General features: G+C 35.8%; 1 protein-coding gene across 1 annotated transcript in view; it reads left to right on the top strand.

Moving 5' to 3' along the window:
- The window catches only part of Stk3 (serine/threonine kinase 3), a 321,762-nt gene that overhangs the window by 65,700 nt on the left and 242,229 nt on the right, over positions 1-13,833 (top strand). Inside the window, exon 4 of the mRNA XM_008831545.2 lies at positions 7,265-7,379. Coding sequence (XP_008829767.1) covers positions 7,265-7,379 — 115 coding nt within the window. The remainder of the gene's footprint in view (positions 1-7,264; positions 7,380-13,833) is intronic.

Below are 13,833 nucleotides of genomic sequence, written 5' to 3'. Positions count from 1 at the left end.
TGGGACTGGAGTTACGGACAGTTGTTAGCTGCCATGTGGGTGCTGGGATTTGAACCCAGGTCTTCTGCAAGAACAGCCACCTAACTACGTGCTTTTTAAAAATTTGACAGATAAATTGTCTATAAAAATATTATTTTGATATATATGTATATACACACATTGTAGAATGACTAAGTTTAGCTAATGTGTCAGAATCTCACATAACCTCACATGGTTATTATCTTTGGTGAGAACACTTAGCATCTTCTTCCTTAGCACTTTTCAAGAATACAATATTGTTAAATATTGTTATTAACTTTGATGGTGAATCTTGATCATCAAGTGGATTAGATAGAGAGATTCCTTAGAGATTAGAAAAGCATACCTCTAGGTATATCTGTAAAGTCGTTTCCAGAGAAGATTGACTAAAGGAGGAAAACCTGCCCTGAATATAGATGGCACCAACATGGGTGGCTAGAGTGAAAAGTCTTAACTTTGGCCCCTGCCAAGACTGCAGAGGACAGACTTCCTTGAGCCTGTTTGTATTATTTCCTTGCATAAATTCCTTTCCTGACTCTTCATTGCCTGAATTGCCCTTTCTTCTTTGTCAGTTGTTTATAATAGTTTCCTCTTTTTTCTTCCTCTTGTCTACCAGTAGGCTATATATTCTGTTCTGGAAATACTTTTATTTGAATTATTTTAATGATGATATATGAATGAATATATATGAATGAATTTGAATGTATATTTATACCAGTGGAAAACAGATTGAGTTGGAATTCCTAGGTCTTGAACTCTCTGAACCTACTGGTATCTAAGTTATTTTTAAATATTTAAACGATGATGGCTTTAAAATCCAATGTGTAGTCAATAGGTGATTGAAGGAGGGTACAGTGAATAAAGCATAGAAGAAAATGTGCTTACTATCAAAGCAAAGCACAGCTTTCACTTCGAAGGGATCTGGGCTAAATATGAGTTACTGTGACATAGAACACCCATCTAGGTTGCCTGGAATGACATATTCAACTGTGCAAGTTTCTGAAGGACTGAACTCAGGTCCTTGTGCTTCCTTGGCAAGCTATCCTCCTCAGCTCCCAGAGTTCCCCCCTCCCCAACTTAGTGGTTCCCAACTGAGGGGCTGCCTTGGAATTTGAATGTATTTTATTCTTTCATATGAACTAGGAACAGGTGTTTTTTGTTTTTGTGTGTTTGTGTGTGTGTGTGTGTGTGTGTGTGTGTGTGTAACTTAGTATATCTCTAAATTTTTCTTTTTTGAAAATTCCATACATCTATATAATGATTTTGGTTATTTTCATTTTCATCCTCCATTATTCTTATTCATTCATTCATTCATTCATTCATTCTTTTATTCATTTATTCTGTCTTTCTCTTTCTCACTGAAAACCCTCTTCTCAATAAGTCAAGTCCCTGGCCTTTTTTTTTCTTTTCTTTTCTTTCTTTTTGGGTAACCCACTGAATTTAGTTAGGATTGCTGAATTTAGTTAGGATTGCTTGCATAAGAAGGGGGAGGATTTGAACTAGGAGCAATTTCATTTTCAGAAATGGTAAAAGAAAGTCATCTACTTTATTTCACAATATCCCTTTTTCTGTTCTTAGAATGATTAGAAATTTATTTATTTGTGGATTTACCTGGTATATACTGTATAGGGGTCGAAATTATGTCTGGTTCATTATTGCATACCAACTGTCTTCTTAGGCCAAAAGCCTAGCCTGAGTGGAATGAATGAATGAATGTTGAAGAAATGATAGAAACTGTATTTAAGTGTATGTCTTTAATGTGACTCTAGTTCTGTATACTTAAGTGCTTTTTAAGGTTAAATTTTATTGAGTTCATGCTTTATGATATAGAGTTGTTGAAACTTGATATATTTAATTTTGTATTAGTGTGGGCCATAAATTATTTTTTGGAAAACAATTTTATATTTCCCAACTGTTCTTTTGATCACTCCTATGGGAGAGATTCAGGAGAGCGATGGACTGCATTTTTAGGTGGCTGCCTTAGAATCCCTAATTTTCATAAGTGCTGCCAATCCTACTTACTGTGCTGGATAGCTTTAGTATCAACTTGACACACCTGGGTTGCGGGACCCTCAATTGGGTAATTGCCTCCATTGGACTGGCCTGTGGCTATATCTGTGGGGCATCTTCTTGATTGTTGAGTGATGCTGTGGGTGGTGTCACCCCTGGGCAGGTGGGCCTGTGTTGCATAAGAAAGCAGACTGAGCAGGGGCAAGAGGAGCAAGCCAGTAAGCAGTGTTCCTCCATGGCCTGAGCTCCAGTTCCTGCCTCCAGGTTCCTACCCTGAGTTCCTACCTTGAGCCCCCTAATGAACTGTAGCCCGTGAGATATAAGCAGAATAAACCCTTTCCTCCTCAAGTTGGTATTGGTCAGAGTATTTTGTTATAGCAATGGATAAACAAACTAGAACACTTACTGTATAGGGTGAGATAAAATGTACATTGTGTGTGCGTGTGTGTGTATGTTTTACAGTGAACATAATCTTTGGTCTTAGTATTGTGACTGTGTAACCTAGACTGACCTGAAACTCCCGAGTCTCCTGCCTTAGACCCCTAAGTACTGAGTTTACAGGTGTGTACCTCCACCTTTGACCAATGAATATACTCTTGATCTTCCTGTTACTAAACACTTTTTAAAACTTCTGAATGAGAATATTAGTATTTGAAGAGCTTTTTCAGAATATGTAGTCAGTCTTCTGAAGTGATGTGCAACTCTGGGTCTGTATCAGAATCATCTACCTATAGAACTTTGAAAGGGCCTATTGAATTATAATCTGAAAGGTATAGGGCCTGGATCACAAGTATTCTGATACACAGCCAGGTTTAAAAGTTTCCACACAGGCACTCATTCAGAAAGAAGCATAGGTAAAGAAAGCATTTTTCATGTTTCCCTTACACTGAGGTTCTGAGACTGTGCTAATTTCATTTGTTTCTAAGTAAAAAAGTACTTTTGTTTAAATGGTTCAAGTGAACATTGATGAACTCCTAGTAGTGCTTTCCATTCCTAGTATCTAACAAAACTGACTTTGTCTGGAAATTTAAGGCACAAATATAGAAGTAGAGTTTGACAGATTTTGTATTTGATATGGAGCAATTAAGAGTTTAAAACATTTAAAAAAATTTTATGTGTGTATGAATATTTGCCTGCATGTATTTTAAGTGCACCCATATTGTGCGATGTCTGCAGAGGGTAGAAGAGGGTGTCGGATCCTCTGGAACTGTAGTTACAGTTATTAGCTACCATATGGGTGCTGGGAACTGAACCTGAGTCTTCTGTAAGAGTAGCCAGTACTCTTAACTGATGAATTCTCTCTCTAGTTCGGTAGTTAAGACTTTTTGCTTCAGATAATGGAGAGCCATCAGAGGTTTTGTTTTTTTTTGTTGTTGTAAATCAGGAGAGCAATATGATCATCCAATTTTTGTTTTGTTTTAAAAGAAGGTAACCTTGTCACCTGAATACAATGTAGATTAGAATGGGAGAGAAAGCTTTGGCATGGAGAAGCACATCAGTGCAGAAGGTACTGAGCAACAGTGGGGATAAGTCAAGATTGAATTTTGGCCTTGTAGCCACCTGTTTTAGTTCAACCCCTTACCCATCCACCAATCTGCTCTATCTTTTATTCTAGACTTAATACAATTCTAAAGGCTCTACTGAAACGTCTCCTCTGACAGTCTTAAACTCTTCTTCAGTGGTATCTTTAATTTTATTATTTATTTTTATATTTTATTTTTAAGATTTAAAAATTGGTTTTATTTATGTGTGTATGTCTTTGTGACATACACATTAAGTTTGTGGGTGCCCAAGGAGGCCAGAAGATGGTATCAGATCCCCTGGAGCTGGAGTTATAAGAGGTTGTGAGTTGCCTGATATGGATGCTGGAGACTGAACTTGGGCCCTCTGGAAGAGCACCAAGAGCTCTTAGCAGCTGAACCATCTCTCTAGTACCCCTTAAAGTACCAGACTGGTGGAACTAACCTTCTTGCATGTTTTAACAACCATACTTTGAAGCCTATACTGATTTGGTCAGAGGGACATAAAGGACAGTTTTTGCTCCTTGCCTTCCTAGGTTGACTAAGTTCCAGGGAACTATGAGCATCTCTCAAAATGTCCTGTAGCTGTGGTGAGTCACCTGTCCTCTTGATCAAGGAGGCCATGGAGACCCCACGAGATGGACTTGAACCAGTGTCCATCTACAAAGAGGAGGGTCAACACAGAGGAAGCATTTCTTCCATGCTTCCAAGCAAAGCCAGCTATGGTTGAGCAGGACCTCTGACTTATCTTCACATCAGTGGAACTGGTGAAAGAAAGGAGCCAGGGACTCATCTTAAGCCCATGTGACCCCCGAGGAACAGATACTCAAATGGCCTTAAGAGTAAAAATAAATTGGTTTATCTGGGTCAATTGTAGGGTCTTAAACACCCAAAAGGAAAGTATAACCAAAGATTAAAGGGGTCAATATAATTTTTTTTAAATTTTACTTGTTATTCTTATATGTATGCATGTATTGCCTGCATGTAGATGAGTGTGCCCATGTTGTGCAATGCCCACAGAGATCAGAAGAGGCTGTTGGATCCCCTGGAACTGGAGTTATAATTTTTAACAGTCCGTATGTATAGCTAAAGGCTACATAACAAGATACAATGCCAGACAGGAGATACCTTCATTTGAGTTATTGGCCAGAGTGGCCCAAGAGACTCCCAGACAGTAACCCAGAATAGAACTGGGAAAATGAACAGCAGACCCCAATCTTATCTAAAGGAATATGGTCAACTGATTGCTGCTATGTGAGGAACAGCTGATCTTCCTAAAACAAGGATCTCTAGAGAGGCTGAATAGATTTAGCGGATGGACAAGCACTGAGGAATGGCTGGGGGCGCAGACAACATAGTGGACAGTAACAGGAATGACAGAGTATATGGGCTCCAGTGGGGGTCAGGGGGAGGCCATGGGAGGGTGCTATTTGGGAAGTGGGCATATAGATGAATAAGATTGTTTGGGATGTTTTATATGATATAGACACAAAAATTCAACAAATAAAAAGTGACTTATTTGAGGAGGAAGCATAAAAATTTACTTCATGTTAATTAGTAGAGGTGATAAACATTACCATTGAAATCTACCTGATGACTTTATATCCTTACTCAGATGCCAAGGATCCAAGTGTAACCGACTGTGACTAGTAATAATCAGATGCATGGAGATTATAGACACATGTGCAAACATTTAAGTGTTAGTAGCATTAAAAATGAGTCTTTCTGTAGGAAACAGCATATTTTAAAATGAAAAGGATCTTTTTTAAAGGTTAAAAACTCATTCAATTTTATGTCTTACAGGGTCTATACTGAATTCAATATTGTGTAACTGTATTAATTCAACTGTGAACCTAAAAATTTACAGCCACTTTTGAAAGAGATCCTGGTTCTGGAAATTGTTATTGAATATGTTAAAGCTGTAATGAAATTCTTCTTCTAATCATGTGGTTATTAAATAAAAAAATTTTTTTAAATCAAAAAAATTTTTTTAGTTATGTGTATCCATGTGTGTGTCTGGGTGGGGGAGAGGTATGAGCATTTGAATGCAGTTGCTAACGGAGACCAGAAGAGGGCTCTGACTCACAGGTGGCTGTGAACTGCCCTACATGGGTCCTGGGAACGGAACTTTGTTCCTGTTCAAGAGCAGTACATGCTCCCAACCACTGAGCCATCTCTCTAGCCCCTAATGATGTCTTTTTTGGTGTTCTTTTATAATTTAGTTTGTGTGTGTGTGTGTGTGTGTGTGTGTGTATGTATGTGTGTGTTATGAATGGGAAAACTTGCCATAGGCCACATGTAGAGGTCAGAGGACAATTTTCAGGAGTCAGTTCTCCCCTTCTACCATGTAGGCCCACGGGAGTGAACTCAGGTCCTGTCAGGTTTGGTGGTAAGAACCTTTATCAGTTGAGCCATATTGCTGGCCCTATAATACTTTAAATTTTTAATTATTTTTTTCTTATTTAATTCTTGTATTTATCTGACATTGATGTCTAGCAAAGTAGCCAGTACAGATCTAGTGAACAGTTGTCCTTTAAATAAACTCTACTTGGTTTCCCTATTTGTCTTATTCATGATTTTTTTCTTTTTAGACTCTTATCTGTCTTTTCTACCCACAGTTTGGAATATTAACTTTTTTTTGGTAATTTTGAGGTACCTGTAGCTCCAGCTGGCCTGTAACTCACTAAACTCACTATGTAGACCAGGAGAATCTTACTCAAATTAAACCCTTTCTACCAAGCTCTCTCTAATTGCCCCACTGTGGTTAATTTCTCCTTTGAGCTCCTACAGCATATAAGTTGTACGTGTCTTACTTTATGCTGCCTTGTAGTTTTAATCTTTTGTATATTCTGTGTTTATGGATACTCTGCCTCTTTTGAGTTGGATATTTTGTATATCAGCTTATGTAGTGTATTTTTAATAATTTAATAATGGTGGGAGCTGGAGAGATGGTTCAGGAGTTAAGAGCATTGGCTATTTTTGCAGAAGACCTGCAATCCACATGGTGGCTAACAGCTGTCCGTAACTCCAGTTCCAGGGGATCTGATGCCCTTTCTGACCTCCCTGGGCATTGCACAACACAGATGCACTTATATACATGTAGGCAATACACTCTGTACACATTAAAAAAATAATAGTGGTAATCGTTCATCCTGTTCTAAGTCTTTCTGAAAATAACTTTGTTATAAACACAGTTCATTCTTCCCTGGAAACTTAAAATCTCAGTTCAAAAATACTCTAAACTGTTAATACTATTTGAGTTCTTGCTGTGCATGTGTATAAATAATTTTTTCTAAAAGACTTTTGAAAGGCCAACATGAAAGAAAAGAAATTCCCCTTGGCTTCATTGAAATATACAGCATTTTGAAGTTGAGTATTACTATTTGATTGAATGCAAAATCCTTTAGAACTTTATATTTAAAATGTTTTCATTAAGGGAAAATACTGTCATTTGTTTCTTATGTTAAATAGTAAATCCTTTGCCAAAATGAAGCATTATTTTCCTTGGGAGTCCCACAAAACATTTGGGCCTCCTCTGGCTTGTAATCTTATTAAATTTTATCCATGAAATAAAACCTAATTATATGCAGTTGGTGAACTCTAGGTATAGACAGTTGAATGTAAATAGAAATTTACTCATTAAATATATTTATTGAAACATTATGAAATGTTGAGAATACTTTATATTAACTAAATTTAATTGTATTTTTCTTTAGCCCATATGTTGTAAAGTACTATGGTAGTTACTTTAAGAACACAGACCTCTGGATTGTTATGGAGTACTGTGGAGCTGGATCGGTCTCAGACATAATTAGATTACGAAACAAGACAGTAAGTATTTTAAATTTATTTTGTTAATCTCATTTCTAAAGATTCCATTTTAGAATATGACTAGGTAGTATTTTGTTACAAAGAAAATATTACTGTGAGAAAAGAAAACATTTTAAGCAGTGTGAAGGGATCTAGTAAGAGGTTTGAGAACAGCCACATGCGTGTCTGTGGCAGATTTAAGAAACTTTTGATTATTTGATTCTTGGGATAAGGTTTGGTCAGGTACTAAGGAACTGTCATGCAACTCCTTTTATTTTAGAATCAGTGTAAATGTTTATTAATGTAAGTTCAATAAATTATGACTGGAATTCTATTTAAACTTCATAACATTCACAGCATTTCCTTATCTTAATTTTTCTATATTATCATTTATGGCTGGCAAATTTTTAAAGAAGTTACATGTTTCTGGATTTTTGAAAATAATTGAAAGTAATTTTTGTTTCTCCAATGTTGAAATGTATGGAAGTGATAGTGCTAGATCACACACACACACACACACACACGCAGAGTGAAGTGAGTTTCGTGAAGTGTGCTACTTAGTAAGGTAAAAACTTTTGTAGTTGTTTTTGAGAACAGATGCTTATATAATTGTTTACTTTAGGCTATCAGTGCATCTAAGGACCAAAGTGACCCTTTTATTTGAATGGCTGAGAAGAATAATCAGTGAAATAATTTGAAATTGTGTAAAGTAGTTCGGTTACTGTATGGTGTTACATGCTGTCAGACTGTCTCAGTAAAATATATTCAGAAAATATATCTAACTGCTTGAGTGAATTTTTGGTTAACCAGAATCATTTTAAAATTTGGGGAAATGCTTTTAATTTTATCCTACTAATTTTTTTTTTTCAGTTGGAGAAAATAAATAGAATTTCTTTAAAAGGAAGTGAAACAGAAGTTTATATAATCCCTGTTTTGGTAGAATGGATTAAATCTATGACATTTTAATTAAGTATTTTAGAATTTCTGTTATTCATAAATAGCACTTATGTAAATCAGATGACTCTTGAGTGGCAGAACAACAGATAATAACTACACTCCAGCTGGAGAAGTGTTCTAAAATCATTTCAGCACTAATCTCAGTCCATTTGATACTTAAAATGATCAAAAAGGAGTTGAAATTAAAGCATGTGAAATGGAAAATTTTAAACATCTCTTTTCACTGTTATGTGATTTATGTTACCATTTTTAGCACATAGAAGATAGTTGAGCCAAGAAGTTTATTTCTTATTACCAATAATTACAGACTGTGAAAGTATCTACAGTTTTAAAGATAAGTATAGATATGATCATAATTCTGAGACATTGGCTTCACCACTTAACCACTGGAGAGATTCTACCCCTTCATATTCTTAGTTAGGAGACAGTCCTTGAAGTATGTTGGGGTTCCCTATATTTGGAACAGTATAATTGTTATTTTCCATACATGAAGAAAGATTTGGAGCTGCTCAGGAGATTGATCAGGAGCTGTGGGGTTGTTGTCTTGGTGTGTTGGCTAATTGGTAACTCCTGTAAGGTTTGAAGAACTTTAGTATCCTTATTTACTTATTATCTAAAAAGAATGGCATTGTTTTTAAGGTTGTCACTATACAGATATATTTCACCTCTTTTTTTTGCAGTGTTGAGAATTGAACTTAGGGCCTCACACACGCCAAGCTTACTCTAGTAGTTTTCAATGTCATAAAACAATGCCATATTCCTAAGAATATGGCAACTTCTTTTAGGGTTTATGTACTCTTCTGCTTTATGTTATATACTTTACTGTTTCTTTTAATTATGTATGCAAAATTAACTACATACACCGATAAATAATGTATAAAGAATTTTTATTTGGATCTGGAGAGATGGTTCAGTGGTTAAGAGCACTGACTACTCTTTCAAAGGGCCCAGGTTTGGTTCCTAGCACCCACATGATGGCTAAAAACTATCCTAACTCAAGTTCCAGGGGATCTAACACCCACTTCTGACCTCCATGGGTGTTGCATAACACGGGTGCACTTCATACATGCAGGCAATACACTCATACGCATAAAATAAAAAAAATGAAAACTAAAATGTTAAAAAAGAACACATATTGTAAATGTCTGTTATCTGTGTATTTTTGCTTTTATTGCTCTTTATTTTTGTCTTCATTTCCTAGTTGCCCAATGTTTAAATAAAGTTTTTTTGGTCTTTTTAAGACAGGTTCTCCCTGTAGCCTCAGCTGGCTTGGAATTCATTATGTAGACCAGGCTGGCCTCCATCTTTTAGAGATCTGCCTGCTTCTGCCTCCTAAATGGTGGGATTAAAGATGTGCACCACCACACCTGGCTCACAAAACAAACTGCTTTTGTTTTTTCTGTGGTTCTGGTGATTACTCTCAAGGCCTCATGCATGCTGTAGCCCTTCATTTTAGTTTTAAAAGTTATTGGTTAGTTTCTTTTAGTATTGCAAGACACCCTTTCATACCTGCCTAGCTCCCCTTGTTTCTACTGATAAACTTTGCCAGTGTGTCTTTGAAGATAATCTATTTCTTTTCCAAGTTCCTTTAAGATTTTACTTTTGGGTTTCAGAAATTTTGTTTTGATGTATATAATACAGTTTTTTTTTTTTGGTATTTATCCCTTGTGGGTTCTTATTACACTTTGTTTTGTTATTTTTGTTTCTGATTTTGGTGATGCTGGAGATGGATCTCAGGGCCCCATGCTTGCTCAGCAGGTGCTCTCCCATTGGCTGCATGCCCAGCCCATCTTGTTTCTGCAACTTGATATTTGCAGTCAGTGTAGGAAACCTTTCAGCCATTACCTTAATAGTGCTTTGGTGCATCTTTGCTTTCTCCTTCTGGGGTTCTAGTTGCATGCATTTTAGTTTAGGTTCTCTCTCTCTTTCTCTCGCCCCCCACCCCCTCTTCCTTCTCTCCCTCCTTCTGCTCTTTCTTTATTTCAACCTATTGTAGGTCTGTTTTTGTAATCATTTTCTCTCTTGACTTTCATGATTTTGGTCTGTGCCTGATTATATTTGAAATGATGCTAGATATAATATAAAAGAGTAGAGTTAGAGGAATGTAGTTCAATGGTAGAGCACTTGACCGTCATGCATACAGCCCTAGGTTTAATCCCTGGTAGTAGCAACAATAAAAATAAATAAAAATAGTACAGATGATTTGAATTTCTGAATATTGGTGTTCTCTTCCACCACAGGCTTTTTGCCTGATTCTACTTGATAGCTAGAGCTAGCAGTCTTGGATCACTTTAATTCAGTTTGGGTCATTAGAATCTGGGTTTCAGTCTGCCAATCTGTCCAAGATATAGGGCTAACTAACTTCTTGGAAAGTTTAAATTTCTTATCTTGGTCCTCATCATTCAAAACTCATTCTTTTTTTTTAAGGAATTTGGAATTTATTCCATAATTATAGGTGTCTCGGGAAAAGTAGCTCTTACTGCTAGGCTTGCCTCTGGTTTTCTTCTTTTTTTAAACCTTGACTCCTGGAAAAAGGCATTGCTTTTGCATCCCTACTAGTCTTTAGCCTTTTTCTGTCCTTATATTTTAGTTCTTTTAGCAGGAGAGTAGTCCGAGTTACACAGTGCACTGTTACCACAAGTAGAAGTCTTTCCTAATGGTTCCCCCCAAGTTTCCTTTAGAAGGTCTTTGGTCTAGCTAGTATTCACTTTTGTGTGTGATGTGAGAAAGTGATCTGTGTTTTGTTTGTTTTTTTTTTCCTATGTGGAAATCTATTTGTCACGACACAGTTTTGTATGCGTTTTCACCTGATTCATAAGCCTTTTCTACTAAGACTCTAAATATGTACATGGCTCTGTATTTGGCCTCTTTCTTTAGCTATTCTATTGATTTTTCTGTTTCTGCAGTAGAAGCAACTTAATTATATGGCAAGTTTGATATGCAGGATGCAATTTCCTTTTTGTTTTTTTGACTTCCCATATGGCTTTAAGAATAAGCTGTCAAGTTCCATAAAGGGTCTTGATTTTTTTAAATGGAATTATATTTAACTTATGAATTAATTTGGGTCAATTGATATTTTGCCATCTGTGATCATAGAATATCTTTATAGTCAGCTCTCAGAGTATTTTTATAGTCACTTCTCTTATGCCTTTAAATGTTCTTCTAAATCTTGAAAATCTTGTGCATTTTGAAGGTGTTTTGTTTCTATGCACTTTGTCATTTTTTTCTGCTATCATGAATGGTGACTTTTTTTCTCTGCTTATATTTTTTAGTTGGTTAACAGTGGTATATAAAAATATTATTTATGTATATTTTTTGTATTATTATCATTCATTCCTGAAAACATTATACTTTGCAGTTGGTCTACCTTTGATCCTGTTGCTTGGTTTTTATCAGTTACTTATCTTTTTACTTTCTATCCAGGTACCCTTTTTTTAATTCAAATAAATAAGGTCTTATTTGATTTTCTTTTAAACCTAAGGTTCTAGTCCTTTTAACCTTTTTTCTTTCTTTTTAAAGTATTTTTATTTTATGTGAATGAGTTTGCCTGGATATATGTATCTGCGCCATGTTCGTGTCTGGTGCCTGCAGATGCCAAGAGAGGATGTTAGATCTCTTGGAACGGGAGTTACGGAAGCTTGTGAGCCACCATGTGAGTGTGGAGAACTGAACCTGGGTCCTCTGTAAAAGTAGCAAGTACTCTTAACTACTGAGACATCTTTAGAGAAAAATTCTTTACTTAAAATTTTGATCAAATATTTCTTTGAAAAGTTAAAACTAAAAGCATAAGAAAAAGCAAACTTGATTAAATGATGTGCCTTGTAAAACACATTTTAGTTTTTTTTAAGCCAGTAGTATAAACATTATTACATTTTGTATCCCTCCTCCTTGTACAGTTTTAGAAATTACCACTGTTTTATTATGTACTGTCAACTCCAGCTCTATGAATAAGACCTGACTCCTAGAATGAAAAATGAACTCAGAGTTTGGTGATTTGATATGTTCTGTTACCTTCTCTACTTCTCAGTTTTTGAATGTTCTGCTATTTCCTGTTTCAGTGAATTTGTATAATTTTCATCCATAAATACCTGGCTTAAAATATCATCTCTTGTTCCCTATGTCTGTAATTCCAGCATGCAGGAAGCTGAGATGGAAAAATTCTGAGTTTGAGGTTGGACTGAAGTATTTAACAAACTTTGTGTGAAATAACCAAACAACAAAAAATTTCATGTCTTATTTTAAATTATCATTTAATTCCTCAGTTTGCTGTCTATATAGTAATTCATTGATTAATTGGCATGTCTTTATTGCAGATTTGTTCTTAAATAATGAGCACCGTAAATGATAACTGCTATTATAATTTTAGCTATTGTTTTGCTTATTTTGGCTAGTAGGCAGGCTGAGCATCTTTTAGTATATATGTTGACTGTTAGATTTTCTGTTTGTGCCTTTGTTCAACTTGGCCTTTTGATCAGTTTGCAGGACTTGTTTGACTGTTTGCTTCTAATAGTTTTTAAAGAAGTTATGAATTATCTGATTGTTTGCATAGATATTAACAAGGAGCTTCAATTTGATTTGCACTTCTTTGTGAAACGTCCAAGAAAAGATAAAACTATAGAACTAAGTTTAGGGCTAAGTAAGTATTTTCCTGTGAATGTAACTGAGGGTAAGATATAAAGGGTGGGGGTTATGTCTAACTGCTGATTCTTGACACAAGGCAGATTACAAAGTCATCAGATGCTAATAAATGGTGACTGTGGCAGTTAATGATTGTGACAACTAGAATTTGGGCGAAAGTGAAATTCCTGTATTCCAGTGGTGATAAAATTTTGTCTGACTTTTTTGGTTTTATTGGTGACATCACTAGTTAGTATTCACTGAATCTTTTTGGTTTATAAGTATTGGTGGGGGGGAATCTGTACGTATGGTTTACATTCCAGTATTTTGAAGTTAGATCCACAAACAGCTCAAATTTTTGGTATTCCATGAATATAGTAATAGATTTTTGTTGTCCTCAGTATTTGTACACTATCCTTTAAGTTTGGTGAACTCTTTTTAGATAATCCAGCTGTATTATCGTATACTGGGAAATTATATTTAATTAGTCTCCTTTAATGTTTGGAAGAAGAGTAGTTATAGGTGTCTTCCCCAAGAGTTTTAACATATTCTTCTTGGACATATTCTAAGTCCCTAGAATATCTACCTATACTTAGCAAGTCTTTAATAAATATTTGTTGAATTGATGGGCTGGGTGTGGTTGTGCACGCTTTGAATCCCAAGCAGAGGCAGGCAGATCTCTGTGCCTTCCAGAACATCCTGGTCTACATAGTGAGTTCTAGGCCAGTTGGGGCTATAGGGAGACCCTGTCTCCAAAAAAAAAAAAAAAAAAAGGCATCCCTCTATTGGGTTCTTCCTCATTTTTCTTTTGTCTTCCAAGGCTGAACTCTAGAGTGATAACTGTTGGAGTGGTTAGAATTGGTGTCAGTTCCCTCTCAAAGGCTTATGGCGGCTATGAACA

The sequence above is a fragment of the Nannospalax galili genome, unplaced genomic scaffold (genome assembly GCF_000622305.1).
Source record: "Nannospalax galili isolate Female #2095 unplaced genomic scaffold, S.galili_v1.0 scaffold334, whole genome shotgun sequence".
Lineage (NCBI taxonomy): Eukaryota > Metazoa > Chordata > Mammalia > Rodentia > Spalacidae > Nannospalax > Nannospalax galili.
This window is presented reverse-complemented; position numbering and strand designations above follow the sequence as displayed.